The following is an 18,900-nucleotide window of genomic DNA, read 5'->3' on the forward strand; positions in this document are numbered from 1 at the left end:
AAACCTCATGTGTTCTACATCTCAAACCTCATGAGTTCCCTCTTGACAAGTCCATTTCTTAGTATAAAATCCTTACCCCATGATGCCCAAGGGAGACTTGCACTGAAGTTCTTCTATCAACGATTCCCAGAGGATTTTCCTCCCCTCTCTACACTGTTGGTCCTCTACTCCTCTGGCCCGACTTTCCCTTAGCGATGCTGACACGAGTCTGGGGTACCACGTTTCTCGGCTTGTATATCCCAGACGTTTCAGAGAAATCCAAGCGGCCGCGCGCTCCTATTAGCAGGGTTCAAGCGCTGCCCTAGCAGGTCAGCACTTCCCACAACGGGAGTCGATAGGCATGTGGGGTTGTAGCCAAATAAATCACTTTCCCCTTTGGAAGGAGAAGGAGCCCGGGGCGTCCTAAGCAATAAGCCCCAGGGGCGGTTCTCCCACGTCCTCTCGGAGCACGGTCTTCTCTTGTATCTCCAGCCCGCTGCCCGAGGGGATGGCCCAGAAGGTAGCAGCAGACAGCAAATCGCCAGCCTCCCCTCACGCGGGGAGAAGGGGAGACGCTCGCCTCTCCCGGGGGCGAGGCAACCTGCAGCAGCCTTTGTCCCCTGGCGAGCGAGCCCCAGGGCAGCGTGAGCTCGGGGTCTGTCAGGTGCAGCACGGGATGGGGCCGGCGTTGTGCGCAGCGCTGCCCGCCGCCTCTGCCTCTAACACCCCCGCCGGCGGCAGCAGCAGCAGCAGCAGGATGGGGGGTATCGATTCATTCTGCCGAGCAGCAGGCGGAGGCGGAGAGAGCCGTTTCACCGGCGCGGGCATGAGGCTCCCAGAGAGCAGCAGCGGCGGCTATGCGGGAGCACCGGTGGCACATCCCCCGCAGAGAGAGGCCCCCTCCCCGGTCGCCGAGACGCGGGGCGCCGCTCCCTCTACCAGCGAGCGGGGACGGGTCCTTTCAGTCACGCCTCATCCTGCAGCGAGCGGGCGAGCATCCTCCTCCGGGCTCGGAGAAGCGGATCAATCACCGAGAGCGGCAGCGGGGGAGGGGAGCGGCAGCGCCCCCCCGCGCCCCTATGCCGCAGGGGCACGGTGCGGACCGAGGGACGAAGCCGCACAGCCCCCCCGCTCCCTAGCCCCGCACACGGCGGCTGGAAGCTCAATGTCGGGCTGCACCAGCGCCCCCGGCTCCCCGCACGCTTCCCCCCTCCTCACGCCCGCCTCCGCTCCAGCTCCGCTCCTTCTCCGCCTCCCTCGCTCCCGGGAACAGCAGCTCGCCGGCGCCGGGGAACAGGCACTGCTTGCCCCGACCCCTCCTCTCTCTCTCTCTCTCTCTCTCTCTCTCTCCCTCCCCTCGAGCGCCAGGGGCCGGACCAGGTGCTTTTCTGTCCGGGGGACCGCGGCGAGTTAGCGGCCAGGCGAGACACTTGCCCCGCCTCCTCCCCGCGGCCGGGCACCTTACAGTCCCCAGCAGGCTGTGCCGCGCGCTCCCTGCCTGTGCGCTGCAGCCCCGGAGCTCCGCACAGCGGCACCTGCTTGCTCTCTCTCCATCCTCCGCTTGGGGACCTTTAAATAGGATACGTCACCGCGTTCCCCTACGCACCGACGTCACACCCAGCTCCCGGCGCTGACGTCACCGGTGTGCGGGGGATGATGTCAAAGTGTTCCATGCCGCCGGAAGCGCTTCTATATTAGGGAATGGAACGGGAGAAACAGAGGGAAACCTCGGCTGCCGCCCACTTCAATGACTGATCTTCCACAGAGTACTAGCTGTGCCTTGTCCTAGCGCCTCCAACTCCCACCTCCATTGCCCACCTCAATAATTCTCCACAGAACACTCTGTGCTCCGAAAATGGGAAGAACTCTGGCGTCTGCAGATTCTTGGCTTCAAGATCACAAACTGTGCCACCAAAACATTGAAGATGACCAGCCACCTCCTACCATAACAGAAACAAAAATCCAGACTCAGTTGTATCTCAGAGAATACATATTACAAACACCTGGTGCCTATTCATTTTTTGTTTAATCACCTAGTCTGGGTAGAAAACAGAAACAGCTGGATCTTCGCAATTTTTGGCCTAAAACCGGAAACATGTATAATCTAAATACAAAACAAGTATGCTTAAACTTGCATGGCTGGGGTGAAAAATCCAGACCCTGATGCATTGCAGCCTAATCCAGTGCCTGCTTTTTCCCAGTTTTTAATTCCAATCTGAGATTTATTTGGTGTTCATCATGTAAAATTTAAACAGCTTCCAGAACCAAATAAAAAAAAAAAACTTGATCCTGTTGCAAATTGGCACACTATCCACAACCCTTAGAGGTCCAGCTACATTTACAAATCCCATACCTCCACATTCTAACAGTTAAATACAAAAGTGCAGCATTTTCTCCAGTTTTCCTGCCAACAAGATCTTTGTGCAGTGTTGCTCAGTAGCTCTACAAAGACACAGTGACTGCCTAGAGCTTTCCAGATCTTACTACTTTTAGTCCACTCCTCCAACTGCATTGCTAAGATAGATAACATATGTTCCATGCTTCTAGACAAGAAATTCTTCCTAGGTCCAGCACATTCCTGTACCTAAATTTCAGTGCATAAATAGAGATCAAGGGTCACTGATCCTTGGCAACGCTACTATAGTAAGGCAATTATTTCAAAGACTCTCAAATTGCGGCCTGTGGTGTGCTTCCCAGCCAATAATTAGACAAAGAATTCTTCAATTCCCCCCCCCCCCCCCGAATCATAGGACTAGAAATGACCTCGAGAGGTCATCGAGTCCAGCCCCCCGCCCTCAAGGCAGGACCAAGCTCCGTCTACACCATCCCTGACAGATGTCTGTCTAACCTGTTCTTAAATATCTCCAGAGAGGGAGATTCCACCACCTCCCTTGGCAATTTATTCCAATATTTGACCACCCTGACAGTTAGGAATTTTTTCCTAATGTCCAATCTAAACCTCCCCTGCTGCACTTTAAGCCTTGTCCTGTCCTCAGTAACCAAGAGGAACAAATTTTCTCCTTCCTCCTTGTGACACCCTTTTAGATATTTGAAAACCGCTATCATGTCCCCCCTTAATCTTCTTTTTTCCAAATATAAGCAATCTAGTTACCACGGGATCAATATGCAATCACGAATGGGAGGAGAGGTGTCCAGGAAGCATGCTAAATTATCTGTGTCTGTGTAAAAGTCTGAATAAACCTGAGTTATACCATTGGGGTTTATAGGGCACTGCCTCACCAAAAAAGATGACAAACAAAAATAAGAAAGCAAAATAAAATTATGTTCACAGCTGTTCCTTTAACAGACAAGCTCTTCCTCATACAGGGTAGCAGCATGACAACAGCTATTGTGCATCTTACTGCACATATTTCAGTGGGGAATTCTAAAGCTGTGGCATGATTTTATTGAGTAACTTGGCATCCACAAAGTGCTGAATGACATTTTCAAAAAGTGGTCATAAGTGAGAGTAGATATGGTGCATTAGAATGCTTTTACCTAATATTTTGATGTACAGCAGTAACTGGACACAGGCAAAGAGAACTTCTTATGAAGAAGGGAGGAAGCTGACATTAAACAGCAAGGAAAATCTTTCCCAGAGGCAAATAATTTCAAAAATAGTATGAATCATTCATATCAGCAGCATGGAGTTGTCAAGTGGATTTCATCACAAGGAAGGAAACAGCAGTGTTCTTAGTTTCACATTTCCCACTCCCTCCTTCGCAATTAAGAGTGCAAGGTAGGCATTTAGATATGAAAACTTTAGAATCAATGATATGAGTCTGTAATTTGGCATTAGTAATGTTCAGATATGTGCTGGTCTCAATTTTGCATGAATACTCTCAAACTGTGGCTTTTTCATATCCCATATTTGTTTGTGTTATCAGAATCAATACGTATTTTGCTTAGAATAGTTATATTTGCTTTTTATGGGGCTTTAGAAATAAAATTATTTGTAATGGCCCCCACTAGCAATGGGTGTTCTGGGAGGAGTAAAGCTATATTCCACTCTTTTCTTCCACACAAATAGTATAAGATTTGACAGACCAGGACCCGAAAACAGGCCACATATTATCCTTCTTGTTAAGGAGATAAAAAAAGTGTGTGTATTATTAATTCATAATACCACATTTTGCTTGTGGTAACAATTCAAGGACAAAGAAATTAACTACAGCTCCAAGTTCCTATGAGAAACACCATGCATCCCCCAATTCTATTCCCCCAACCAGGAGTTCTAAAACAGGTAAAAAATGCTGTAGCATTTGAGGACATGCAAAGACAAATGTTTAAATATTCCAAAGATGGCTCAGTCTGTTTCTACCATTCTACTTGTTCACATCTTTGGCTATCATGAAATATGAAATTGTTTTCCCATCACACTGGTCCAAAACCAGAAGTTCCTGAGTGGACAAAAATAAAAACCACAAACCAAATCCTGAGGGAAACTTCATATTGTCCTGCGAATCAGGCCTGTAAGCAGGTTCAGACCAAAAAAAGGGCCATCTCCAACTACCACCACTTGGAACCCTGAGAAACTATCACTAATTGTGTCTCATTTTCTGGATGCCTCAATTCAGACCATGGGGAAAATGCTCAGCACTCACAGCTGCAGCTGAAGTCAGCAAGAGATATGCATTGACCAGATTAAGTGCTATACAATGCCAAGTACTCTGCAAAAATCAGGTCACATGGGTCTCAGATTGGGCACCCAACATTAGCGGATACTTTTGAACGCAGTCTCCCTTCACCTCAGTTCCTCACCTATAAAATGGGCATAATAATCCACAGGAGTGTTATAATATAAACTAATGTTTGTGAAGTGCTCTAATACCATAGTGATAAGAGCCAGAGAAAACCCCATGAGGAAATCAGTTATTCTGAGTAAAGTTTGACTACTGTGCAGTAAATAAAGCATGGGGCACAACATTGAGTATGAAGAGAAAACAAAACATTGAATAACTGCTCATCAAATGAACACTGTCCATTCTGTGCATTGAATGAGTCAGGTGTCCTGGGGGAAAAGATATATAATTAACTATCAAAATGCATAAGCACAAGGCAGGTGAATTAGGACTGCATAGGCAACCTTAATTTTGGCTTTTCCCACTTTTAGAATGCTTGGTTTTTGCACCCTTAGTAATGTTCTTTTAACTTGTTTTTGTGCAACATGTTTATGCTTGCAGGATCTGAATGAGTGTTCCTCTTCCAGTCCAACTGAAAATGTTCACTTATGAAAAACAGGGACTAATAGCTATTAATTTGAAAAATCTTCATAAGTGGTCTGTGCACAAGGTCTCAGGTAATTCAATGTGGGAAGTTTGAAGCAGATCTCCCAACAGTCTCAGGTTTTGCAGGACTATCCTACTTTGGCCCCAAAACCCTTCTGCTTTGGTGAAGCAGCTCCTGTCCCATAGGGATGTCTGGGCTTGGCTTTCAGTTCTGGACATTGAGCCCTGGCATGCAGGGTTGGACCACTACTCAAGTCGGATCCATCTAACCCTCTATAAATGGGGATGGAGGAGAGGATAGGCTATATACAAATGAGTGGCCCAGGCAGGCAGCACCTGACAACCCCTCAGGCTTCTTCATTCTTTGGGGGCAGCATCTATCCCTCTTTAGCCACTTCAGATATTGTCAATGTGTCTACATTAGTCAGTTAAGAAAATTCAGGACCAAAAAGGAACATACTGACCAGATACTCAGCAAAATATTAACAAGTGAGCTGGAAAAAGCCAGAATAGGGGAGAGGGGGGCACGAAAGCAGGTTAAAGAATATTTAGAGGTGTTCGATCAGTGGTTCTCAGCCAGGGATGTGGGTACCCCTGTGGGTGTGTAGATCTTTTGAGAGTACTCAGTTCATGTAGTTGAGCGTTTCTCAACCTGAGGTTTTCAACCCAAGAGAAGGGGGAGTCCATAGGACAGATTTGGATGGGGCACAAGTATAGAGCCCGCATTACAGGGTGGTAAGAAGAGCAGTTGCCTAGGATCCCAGGTAACAGGGGCCCTGTGAAGTTAAACTATGTGCTTCAGTACCAGGTGGTGGGAATCAGGTTTCAGATAAAGGCTCACCTGTGAACATGCTCTTGTAGCACACCAAAAAGTACAATATTTATACTCCAATTGCTTTATTTTACATTTATCTGCTATACATTTGAGAGAGTTTGTGTACGTCTGTTCAAGAACTCTTCCTAAATACTAAGAGCAAAGACCACTAAATTTGACATGCAGCTTCCTCTTACCATAACTTAAGCAGTGTTCCTCAATGTGGTCCATGGACCCACTCCATAAAAGCTGCTACTGGGCCACTCCAGTTTGTTTACTTACCAGCTCCACAGCCATGGAGCCTCACGGCTCCCACGAGCGGCCTGGTAGCAGCTTTCTGAGTGGGTTCACGGACCACTTTGAGAAACACTGACTTAAAGCAAGGTCAGGGTTTGGTTGTGCCAGGACCACTGAATGTGATGAACAACAGAGGGGCAGCCACACCAGGCCACACTAGCTGGGGCAGGGCTCTGACTGTAGCTGGCAGTGCCCACCAACCCAGTCAGCCCTGGGAAGAAGCTGCCCAGCCAGCTTGGTAGCAACCCTGCCAACCCAATACCTTGCCTTGAGTCCCCTCCTGCCCTTCCTCCCCAAATCCATCCTCCTGCTCTGACTTCTGTACCCACCATACCCTACCCTGAGATACCACAAGGACTCAAGTAACTCCAGGTAAATCCTCTAGTATGGTAAAAAATAGAAAGTAAGCAATTCTTTAGTAATAGGGTGCTGACACACTTTTGTATTGTGTGTCTGATTTTGCAAGCAAGTAGTTTAAGGAAGGTGAATCTTTGGTGTACATAAAAAATTAGATTTCTGAAAGGGCTACAATAACGTGAAAAGGTCAAGAACAATTCAGTTATAGGTTTTCAAGTTGGCAGGGGCAGATGAATTAATCCTAGGGTACTTAAGGAACTACCTGAAGCAATCCCATAGCCATTATGTATTATTTTTTAGAACACTTGGAGAAATAGCAAAGTCCCACAGGAGGAGAGAGAAAGGAAAACATAGCACATCTCTTTAAATTCAGGAACAAAGGGAGGACCTGGGGCATCAATCTAACTTCAACATCTGGAAAGATACTGGAACTAATTATTAATCATTTGGGAGCACCTAGAGGATAATAGGGGTTATAAGGAATAGCCAACAAAAGCTATCAAGAACAAATCATAACTCTGGCAAAGTCCTTGCCCAGGCCCCTTGCCCTGGGACACCTTCTTCATCCACAAATCACCAGAACACCCTTTCTTGTGCAATCACTGATGCTTTTTACGGTCTGTATATTTTCCATCACCTTCTATTTAGAGCTTTGGTTTTCCAGCAGCTAACACAGCTCTCTCTCCTGCTTGGGGAGCACACACAGCCACTCTCTGGCTCCTCCCTCCTCTGGCTGCCTTACCTAGCCCTCTGGCTAATGATGCCCACAGCTGCTTCCATTAGCCCTTCAGACATGGGCTTGTTCTGCTGGCTGTAATTGGCCTTTTCAGTCAGGCTGTAGTGATAGAGCTCTGCAGATTAGGACACTGCTTCCTGCAGCTCCCATTGGCTGGGAATGGTGATTTGTGGTCAACACGAGCTTCAAGTGGCTGTATCTTCCAAGGTTCTGGTAAATAAAGCAGCAGCAGCCTGCAAGGGGCTAATTCAGAGTCAAATTGCATCCAGCCTGTGGGCCAGTTATTGCCAACCACTGCCTTAGAGACCTCATTATGTTTGAGCCCTTCCTTCTAGTTGCTAGTCAGGGCCTTTTTAAAGCATGTATTTCCTTTATAAAATGAAAAAGATAGTTGGAACTTGATTCTTATCCCAACACCATTACTGGAAGTTTACACAGATAGGGTAGGTGAACACCTGTGAGGAATGATTTTGGACCTGCCTCAGTAATAGGGACTGGACACAATTACTTCTATTCCTAGATCTGTGCTACATTAAAGACCTTTTTAAAATTAATGTTAAGTCCTATACAAATTAGCAGATTTGTCAGTTTTCAGAATGCATATTTTGTGTGCAGAGAGCTGTAATTTTGAGGTCAACTGCATTTTTATACATACTGTGATTTAAGTGCTAAACACAACTCAGCAAACTATTGTATCACAACTGGTACTTTCATAATGTTTCCAACAGGGGAAAACATTATTTTCTTGTCAAACAATGAATCTGAGATTGTCCGTTCCTCGGATAGAGAACTTTTCAAGATATTGCCTGATTTTATGTTCATCCAGCTCCACTTCATCCCTCAACATCTGCTGAAATAATCCTTAAACATCTATATTGATTTACAATCTATACTCTCAGGATAGTAGTTTACAGTCCGTGTGAGGTCTTGGAGACTAATCTTATTGTGGAGGAAACAAGCATGTTTTTGAAGGAACTCTGCTTGAAACATTTTGCTTAGAACTGTCTGGCTTCCACTTTAGTTTGTAATATTATGGTGCATTTATGTATACTAAAAATTGTGGGGGACTTGGGGTAAACATTTAACTAATCCCATTTAATGTCCATGTTCAAATCACAAGGGAGAGTGATGATGTTAACTCAAAACCAGATGGAATAATGCAAGTGTTCCTTCAACTATTCACAACCTTTTTAAAATTCTGTTTTGCTCTGAACCAGTAGTGATGAGAGGTAGATAGACTGCAGGAACATTATCCTTGCCAACTGCTGGTTAGGCCCTGGTCCTCCCAACAGTTACACACATACTTAACTTTACAGTCATAAGTAGTCCAGCATGGGCACGTTAAGCATGGGCAAAAGTGTTTATAGGAGTTGAAGTCATAGTTATTTTGTGAGTGTACTGTACTATTTGATTAGCTCATCTCCAAAAGCAGAGGAATAAAAATTCTCATTGCCTCATGTAATTCTTCTAAATAATTAACTTCTTGCTGTCCTAAACAGAAGGGCTGTGTCTACACTGGGCCACTTATTCCAGAAAATCAGCTGCTTTTCCGGAATAAGCTGCGAGCTGTCTACACTGGCCCCTTGAATTTCCGGAAAAGCACTGACGATCTACTGTAAGAAATCAGCTGCTTTTCCGGAAAAACTATGCTGTTCCCGCTCAGGCAAAAGTCCTTTTTCCGGAAAACTGTTCCGGAAAAGGGCCAGTGTAGACAGCACAGTAGTCTTTTCCGCAAAAAAGCCCTGATCGTGAAAATGACGATCGGGGCTTTTTTCTGGAAAAGCGCGTCTACGTTGGCCATGGATGCTTTTCCGGAAAAGCATCCTGCCAATGTAGACGTGCTTTTCCGGAAATACTTATAACGGAAAACTGTTCCGTTTTAAGTATTTCTGGAAATTCATGCCAGTGTAGACGTAGCCAAGGATAATAACTGATCATAATCTGGGTGATGGTTTAGCCAATCCAGGATGGTGATTCAATAAAGTGACCCATAAGAGTTGTCAAGGTTTTACAAACATGCACAGAAACCCCCTTCGCACACATTCTTCCCCACCTACATCTCTCAAGAAGGTTATTTAATTGTATGCTGGGAGACTATTATTTTCCACACACATTTTTAATCAAAAAGTATTATGAGTACTTGATAACTCATTACATTCTACACAAGAGATAAAATGCATATTATTTTCATTATTTTATTGTATACATTCGTAAGGCACCTCTCACTAAAACTTCTGAGCTCCCTTTACATAAACTGATCCAATACAGTACTTTCCCTAAAATAAAGGAACATACTCCCAGCATTCTCCATAGCAATCAGTTCCTTGCAAGGCCAATAAAGGTTATAGCTCCTAAACAGAAATGTCTACATATGTGGAAGAGCAGGAACAATGGCTGCGTCTAGACTGAAAGTTTTTCCGCAAAATCAGCTGCTTTTGCGGAAAAACTTGCCAGCTGTCTACACTGGCCACTTGAATTTCCGCAAGAACACTGACTTCCTACTGTCTGAAATCAGTGCTTCTTGCTAGTCTTTGCTCCTGTTCAGGCAAAAGTTCCTTTTACGCAAAGCTTTTGCGCAAAAGGGCCAGTGTAGACAGCTCAGATTTGTTTTGCGCAAAAAATCCCCGGTCGCGAAAATAGCAATCGGGGCTTTTTTGCGGAAAACCGCATCTAGATTGGCACGGATGCTTTTCCACAAAAAGTGCTTTTGTGAAAAAGCATCCGTGCCAATCTAGATGCTCTTTTCTGCAAATGTTTTTAACGGAAAACTTTTCCGTTAAAAGCATTTGCGGAAAATCATGCCAGTCTAGACGTAGCCAATGAGTAAAAAGGTTAGTTTTGCCAGAGGAAGTGAAAATGATCCAGATAAGGAAATTGACACTGGGGAACAGGATTTACTATTTAATAAATACTGGGCACAGTGCTCTTGCCAGCTACACAGCCAGCAGCACCCACTCCCATCAGGTTACTTAACCTTAATGTATCATGAACAGAAAGCACCATGATGAGCTGATCTGTGGATAGATCTGAAGGGTACCTGGACTATCCTTATATACATTGCTGGAGGACTGAGACCTTGATAGACAGAAAGGCTGTGTCTACACTGGCATGATTTTGCGCAAATACTTTTAACGGAAGAGTTTTTCCATTAAAAGTATTTGTGCAAGAGAGCGTCTATACTGGAATGTGCCTTTGCGCAAAAGATTTGCTTTTGCGCAAAAGCATCCGTGCCAGTGTAGACACTCTCTTGCGCAAGAAAGCTCTGATGGCCATTTTAGCCATCAGGCTTTCTTGCGCAAGAAATTGATGTTACCTGTCTACACAGGCCTCTTGCACAAGAACAGTTGCGCAAGAGGGCGTATCCCTGAGCGGGAGTGTCAGAATATTTGCGCAAGAAGCACTGATTTTGTACATTACAACGTCAGTGCTCTTGAGCAAATACTCGCAGCCAGTGTAGACAGGCGGCAAGATTTTGCACAAAAGCAGTCACTTTTGCACAAAATCTTGCCAATGTAGACACAGCCGAAGTGAAGGAGAGAGTACAGAGATCTTAGTGGGTTCTGCTCAATAACAAAAGAAAGTGTTAAAGTACTTGATTGTACTGAAATGCTTTAAAAAAATTCAAGTCACAGACAGAATGCATTCTATGAACTTTAAAAATTACAAATAAATACATTGTGAAGGTAACCTGAAAGGCTTTTTATCTACCCAGACAAATGCAAGTCCCTGAGGTCTCTCTTACAGTAATTGATGGTATTGCTGATAAGGACAAACACATTTCTTATGTCTTAGTGTTCAAAGGAAGAACAAACTATGACGACCCGATCCCTGCCTTGCGGTGTAAGTTAATACCTGCACTTAAATTATAATGGCAATGCAGTTGGGATATGCCAAGAAAAAGGTCATATGGCTCTCTCAGATATGCTGCTGCTTTCCTTGTAGAATGAGTCAACTCGTGTTACCATTCAGGGAGCACTAAGAGTCAGCCCAGGATGCAGTTGAGAAATGGCAGTTCAGTAGAGAAGTGTTTCTCAAACTGACACCAAAATGAGTTGTGATTCCATTATAATGGGGCCAATAGGGCTGCCTTAGACTTGCTGGCATCCAGGGCTGCTGCCTGAGCCCCACCACCTTGGGCTGAAGCGGAGCCCAATGGGTTCAGGCCTGAATAACAAGGATCAGTTTAAGACCTTCTGCCTGGGACTAAATCCCTTTGGCTTCTCCACCACCCTGCCCCCTCCCCTCCTCCACACACACAGCTGGAAGGGCACAGGCTTTGGTCCCCTATTTTGAGGTCATGTAGCAACTTTTTGTTGCTAGAAAAGGGTCACAGTGCAATGAAATTTGAGACCCCCTGCAGTAGAGGATGTATGCCATTAGAGGACTGGCTCCTTAGTGTAAGAAGTGTGCAATACGGATTCTTTTATGTTGGAAAACAATGAAAAGAAAGGGAAGTAGGTTCAAACATTTCGGCGGTGTCTACACTGGCAATATTTTGCGCAAAAGCGCCTGCTTTTGTGCAAAATCTAGCCACCTGTCTACACTGGCCCCGAGTATTTGCGCAAGAACACTGACCTTCTAATGTATAAAATCAGTGCTTCTTGCACAAATATTGAGATGCTCCCGCTCAGGGATAAGCCCTCTTGTGCAACTGTTCTTGCGCAAGAGGCCAGTATAGACAGGCAACGTTAATTTCTTGCACAAGAAAGCCCAATGGCTAAAATGGACATTGGCGCTTTCTTGCACAAGAGAGCATCTACACTGGCATGGATGCTTTTGCGCAAAATCACATCTCTAGCACAAAGGCACATGCCAGTGTAGACACTCTCTTGCGCAAATACTTTAACGCAAAAACTCTTGCATTAAAAGGATTTGCGCAAAATCATGCCAATGTAGACGTAGCCTTCTAGTAGACAAAAAAACAAAAATAGCTTAAATTTGAAAGCTTAAACTTGAAAACAGAACTGCTTTTCTGGTGGGAAGGGAAGACAAAGTGGAAGACACCTTGCAACTAGTCAGTTTATGGGAGAATATTGTTACAAATTGTAACAAGAGAGAGTTGATTTAGTGAAAGGCATTAAATACAGAGAATGTATTCAGTTAAGGAAAGAAGAGGAGCTACAACTATCCCAGCTGGTCCATATAAAAGAATAGTAGGGTGTGTGTTGAACTGGTTAAAAATTCAGACATTTCTCTCTTCCATTTGCCAGTATGCAGTGGTTTTTCCTCTTTGAAATTTCATTAAGATGGCCTGTTTACAGTGTAGGTGTAAATAGGGGAATGGTCCCACTATTTTGGAGAACTTTCCTAGCTTCTATAGCTCCCTGGAGGAATTGGATAGGGAAAGAATCTGAGTCAACTCCAACTCCCTTTACTCCGATGCCTGTGTGATTTTGAGAACTTGTCATCCATTTCTTAGGTGCCTGTAGTAGTCTCATAACCTATGCCCAACCTCATTTGGGATTCCAGGAGGCTTAACCCTCAATCTTGTCATGATCACTTAGGGTAGGAGCTAGGGTGTCACCACTCTGAGGTACTCTCTCCACACTAGCCACTTCCCTGACCCACTGATCACTACGTTAAGTTTAAAAATAAATACAATTCATTAAATAGCACCAAAAAAGTCCAACACCCAAGAGAAAACAGAAAAAGCAAAAAGAGTAAGTGAGCCTGCAGTAATCTCTACAACTTAAAGTCACAGTCAGTTCCTCATATTGCACTGCAATGATCCCATGGGTCAGACATCTGCTCAGGGAGCAGCTACAACACACCCTCAGATGACAGCTGGCAGGACCCTCCTCTCCAGTATCAGCCTTCCCATCTGGTTCCTCCTCCTTACTCCCCACCCCTCAAATATAACCTTTATGATCCTCTTGCCGGGAAACATCTCCATCCAATGGGGGTCTCACTGCTCTCAATGGCTCACCATTGTCAGCTCTGGAGTTACTCTTGGCATAGTAGGCATCTACTTTTCTGGCTCTGGCCCCACAGCTCTCTGCTGTAGTTCAGCTCTGACTTACTGTCAGCATGGCAGGTTTCCACTGTTCTATTTCCTGGCTCCTCTGGCCAAGTGTTACTGCTGCTGCTTTGCCCTCAGCCTAGCTCTGCCTTCCCGGCTGCTCCTTTGATCTCTCTGGTTCTCCTTGCTGCTCTCCTTTCCCTGTCTCTGGGCTGTGGTTCTCTCATGGCTCAGTTCTGCCTGCTGCTCTCCTTATCTTTGCCCATTCTGTCTCAGGCAGCCCCCATCTCACAGGGAAAATGGGTTTGTGAGCTTGTGATTCCCTTGTTGGTCTTCCTGTCTTGTCAATTTGGCAGATGTGGAGGATTGCCTCCCCCAAATATTCAAAAATGGAGTCAATCATGAGATTGGCTTTGTGAAATTATGCACAAATAATAGATTGGGTGTTTTTTATTTGCATTCTACTTTTTGAGTCTTTAGAAGTTTACTTTTACTTGAAGTGGTAAGGCTGACATCATCACATAGCCATTTGATGCCAGTAGAGTGGGGGTTTAAGGAAAACACTTATGAAACTAATGACAAGAATCATAGGTTAGTAACGTTGCTCTTTTTCCCTTGGTCCTGGCAGGGGCAGCACGTTATACAGGCCCATGGTACCCAGGCACCAGGAATAGTCCTGGCCCAGGAACCCAGCTCCAGCAAAGTTTGGGGCCAGGTCTGTCTCCTAGCCCAGCCTGCTACCCCTGGGAAATTTAAAAGGGCCCACAGGTCCCCACTGCTCCCAGCATCAGTGTAGCAAAGCTAGAGCAGCTTTCTGGCTTCTCATTCTGCACATGGTTGTCAACACATCTCCTCAGCCCCCAGGAAGGGGTGCGCGCATGTGTGTGTGTGTGTCTCCCTGCATTGCTCTTGCCCCAACCACCCTTGCAGCCAATAGGAACTGCAGGGACAGTGCCGGCAGGCAGCAATACACAGAGATCCCCTGGCCTCTCTGCTTAGGAGTCCCTACCACAGAGGTGTACCCCAGGTAAGTACCCCACCCCCTCCTACACCCAAACTCCCTCCCAGAGACTGCACCCCTCACCTCCTCCTGCACTTCCACCCCCAGCCATCCTAGAGCCTTCACCCAGGCTTCATCTCAAACCCCAGCCCCCCCTTCAAAACTCCCTTCCAGAGCCTGCACCCCAGATCTTTTGCCCCACACTCAACCCCCATCCCAGAGCACCTCCTGCACCTCAACTTCTTCCCAGAGCCTTCTTTAGGAGGCAGGGAGGGAACTCAGACACATTCTGAGAACAGCCAAAATTTCTAGAAACCTGCCACCTCTGGGGAGTGTCAGTTTCAGGATCCTGACTTCTTCTACCAGGAGAAGGGCCAAAGAGAAGAGTATCAACATTCTCCCCCGCCAAGCTTCAGTAAGTAGCCAATAACCTTCTAAACGCAGCTATCTGAATCACTCACTAAGCACTGCCTAACATGACCACTACACATGCTGTAAATAAGGGAGGATGGTAGGACAAGACAATAGGCAGGTATAACTACTGAGTCAGTATTATGTATAACTATTATATGTTTGCCCCTCCCCCCTTCCCTGCATCTCAGTTTGCCTTTGTTACAAGGGAGGGCTCCCTCACCATGGACTCCTTACTTACTTCCTAGACACAAAAGGAAAAAATAAAAGATTACACTAAGATCCTGGACTTGTACAACATCTCCTTCCAGATTTCTTCCTCCTCTCCTGGCTTGTCCTGTGTCTCTTTTAGCTGTCCCCAGCTGAAAAGCTGAATCACCTTGTTAGTTGTTTACTCAACCAGTCCTTAACCAATTATCTCCTTAATTTGGCCCACATGGGGAAGCTTGCAAGTGCAGAGTCAGCCTGAGGCTACTCACACTGGCTACGTCTACACTGGCCCCTCTTCCGGAAGGGGCATGTAAATTTCAGCAGTCGTCGTAGGGAAATCCGCGGGGGGGATTTAAATATCCCCCGCGGCATTTAAATAAAAATGTCCGCTGCTTTTTTCCGGCTTTTAAAAAAGCCGGAAAAGAGCGTCTAGACTGGCCCCGATCCTCCGGAAAAAGTGCCCTTTTCCGGAGGCTCTTATTCCTACTTTGACGACTCGTGAAATTTACATGCCCCTTCCGGAAGAGGGGCCAGTGTAGACGTAGCCACTCTGTCATAACTTCAGTGTTGAAGCACAAGCCAGGGTTTTGGTGTTTTAAGGACTTTGAAACATATAACATGGAGTTAAAATTAAGAGTTATAAGTATGCAAAGCCCTCAACATAGGCAGTTAGTAACAGCTGCCAGACAACTTCAAAGAGAACACACTATACCATTTTTTTGTGAATAAATATTTAAACACATACACAAATATTTGCAAACAGTATTTGACATACTTCTGAATAACCTTTCAAACAACACTATTTGGCAGTAAATGTATTGGTGTTCTTTTTACCAACTTCCCCACTTGTTGCATTTATGTATACTTCTGTGCAAGGATCCAAAAGACCATATATAATTTTATATTTTGCTACACACATACAGACATTCTCACAGAGAGGATTTCTTCATCTATAAAGCATAGTCTCAAAATGTATGTGTGTGTCACCTGGCTTCTCCAGAGCCTAAGGATAAAAGAAGCTTCTCGGGTCCCATCCAAATATTTCAGAATATCCTCAGCAAAACAACAGTCCTAAAAGCCTAGCAGCCAACAGCAAATTCCAACCACTGAACTAATAGTTAACTGCCTTAATTTCCTAGCAAAACAGAATCTATACCAAAGTCGTACAGGTATTAGGACACAGGCTTCATAACAGACAATTCATAGCTAAGAGATTTGATCAGCCATTGATTCTCTAGGTCTGACTAGTGTTGCCAGGTGTCCGGTATTCTACTGGACAGTCCGGTATTTGCGCTCTTTGTCCAGAAAAAAATCAGAGACTACTGGACATGTGAAACGTCCGGTATTCTCTGATTTTTCCGGCTGCACACTGCACAGAAGCCTGGCATGGGCAGGAGGAGTGGCTGGAAGGGGGGCCCACAATCGGTGCTAGGAGCCTGTGATTGAGCAGAAGCCTGGCTGGGGCAGGGGGAGTGGCTGGAACTGCCCCGCCCCCACCAAGCTTCTGCGCAATCACAGGCTCCCAGTGCAAATTGCGGACCTGCCTCCCAGCTGGGACTTCCAGGCTGGGAGGCAGGGCCGTGATCGCCTAGCAGGGGCGGGGAGAGTGGCTGAGAGAGGCAATACTTATTATCCTGCGCTCCCTTTTTTTTTTTTTGCTAGACCAAAAAACACATGCCCGGTATTTTTTGAGAGACCATCTGGCAACCCTACTTTCCAACTCCATATGTATAACCTTTCCCCCCTGACTTTTGACTCTGATCTAAGAGGATGAACGTGTGGACCTGAAAGACAACAAGCCTTTAATGGAAAATGTTGGTAAAGTTTTAAAAAGAGCTAGTCAGCGGTTGCCACGTGTCCGATATGCTCCTGGACCGTCCAGTATTTTTGCCTCCTGGCTGGTAAAAAAATTCAGAGAATACCAGACACCTGAGATGTCCAGTATTTTCTGAATGTTTCCCCAGCCAGGAGGTGAAAATGCTGGGCACCTGGCAACCCTACAAACACTCAGCCCCATGCTTACCTGGTTCCCCAAGGCTGCAGGCACAAAATGGCTGCTGGCCAAAAGACCTAGGGGAAGCAATGCTTCCCCGGGTCTTAATGCTCAAACTCTCCCCTGTTCCTATCCCTGCACTCACTCTTAAAGGGGACATGCTGTTTTAATGCTGTTTTATTTTATTTTTATATTTTTTTGGCTTAATAAGTCCTTGGAGTCCTTTTTTAATTTTTTATTTATTTTATTTTTTTGTGCTTAACAACTTTGGTTTCCCCCCCTCCTTTTTTCCCCCCTTCAACAGAATTTTTTCCCAGTGTTTTTTTGGGGGGGTGGAGGGTGTTCGGTATTTTTGTTTCAACCATCTGGCAACCCTACTAGTAACTGCCACATACATACCTTCCAGTGTTCCCTCTAAGCTGCACAGCTTCACAGATGATTAATCAGCCCTGCCAAGTCAGAGGCTTAGGCCTCTGTGCATGGAGCTGACTGACTGAGTGGCTGATTAATTACCTGTGAAGCTGTACTGCCACAGCTTAGAGGGAACACTGATACCTTCCTCCTCTAAATGTCTCTGGAGCTTTCTGAGTTGCCATGATCTGATCTCTGCAAGTATGTATAGACACAAATGATTCAATCAGAACTGACTTTTTCCCATTGCTTCTCTCTATTTCTTTGGACTTATAAAATAAATAATAACAAATAACAATATGTTGCCGTGTAAGTATGTGAGTTACACAAGCATGGGAGATGACATCTTTGCTTTTAGGAATTGTGAAGAGCAGAGATCTCAGGGAGAAAATGTAAATTTTACTAGGGAGACTTAGTAAAACTGAGCTATGGAGACAACTTTCAGATGGTAGGACATGACAGATGACAGAAGACAGAGCTTTTAGCAGAAGACAGAGCTTTTAGGTGATGAAATAGAGCAGTTGCTGGTAGGTGGGAAGGAAGATGTGGCTGTGAGAATGGGTGTAGCAGAGCTAGTAGCCTATAGTGAGGCTGGGCAGGAGACAGAAGTGATGTCACAGACTTCCCAGTTCTCATGCTGGCTCTTTGATAGTCATGAGTTGTGAAGTTATTAATTAAGCTAACCATCTTTCAATTTGTGCAAGTGTTGGGTGTGACTTGCACTTGCAGACTCAGGATGGTCATTCCAGTTATCCCCAAGCAACTGAATGAAGTCTAGTAAAGGTCCTTGCAGTACAGCCTGATAATAATCACCAAAGGAAAAGCAGTTCATTATTAGCAGAATACAATTAAAAGGAGTAGAGCTCTTTTTTTGATGGTATTGTCTCAATGTAGTAACACAAGCAAGGATATTCCAATCCTTATGAATGTGTATATCTGTATAGCATTGTGTAATGCTCCTTCAAAGGTTGACAGGATGGAATATTGAAATCAGAAGGTTACATGGCAGTTGGGAGTGATAGTAAGTCTTTGGCAGATAGATTTATACTGTCAGTTCTTAGTACTGTTAGTATATGGGGTTCCTGAGACCCTACCCTGGAGGTAAGGGATTAATTGGGAAAATATCAGGCTATTCCCCTGCGGCAATTTTGCCTGGAGGAGGAGAAAGGTTCTGAGTTGAGAAAAATATTAGAGCACTCATTTCCTGACAGGAAACAGTGGGGCTCATGACTGGTTCTGCATAGCAAAAGAAAATAGCGGAAAAGAGAGTCAGAATATAGAGTAAATAGCTACCGGTTTTTCAAGCAATGGAAAAGTGGCTGTTAAGTGTCAAACATGAGGTTAGGGTTCACAGGCAAACTCTTCCCATAAAAAAACATACTTGTAAATATATAGGGCCAGATTCACATCCCCCAGATCCCAACAGAAAAGCTAGGAAATATTACAGTCTCTGAACTTTGGGAAATATTGTATAAGGGGGGAAGAGTATGCAAGTGGCTGGTTCA

The 18,900-nt window shown here is 45.2% G+C and overlaps 1 protein-coding gene across 5 annotated transcripts in view; it reads right to left on the reverse strand.

Moving 5' to 3' along the window:
- The window catches only part of HOMER1 (homer scaffold protein 1), a 169,081-nt gene extending 167,063 nt beyond the window's left edge, over positions 1-2,018 (reverse strand). For 4 of the 5 annotated variants that reach the window (XR_012904870.1, XR_012904871.1, XR_012904872.1 and 1 more), the window contains exon 1: positions 77-2,018. Coding sequence is in view for 2 of the 5 variants with exons in the window: in XM_006119144.4 (XP_006119206.1) it covers positions 77-81 (5 nt within the window). In the remaining 3 variants the exon portion in view is untranslated. The remainder of the gene's footprint in view (positions 1-76) is intronic. The other variant, XM_025182631.2, reaches the window with a different exon arrangement.
- Between the last annotated feature and the right edge of the window lie 16,882 nt (positions 2,019-18,900).

The sequence above is a fragment of the Pelodiscus sinensis genome, chromosome 6, assembly GCF_049634645.1.
Source record: "Pelodiscus sinensis isolate JC-2024 chromosome 6, ASM4963464v1, whole genome shotgun sequence".
NCBI classification, from domain to species: Eukaryota; Metazoa; Chordata; order Testudines; family Trionychidae; genus Pelodiscus; species Pelodiscus sinensis.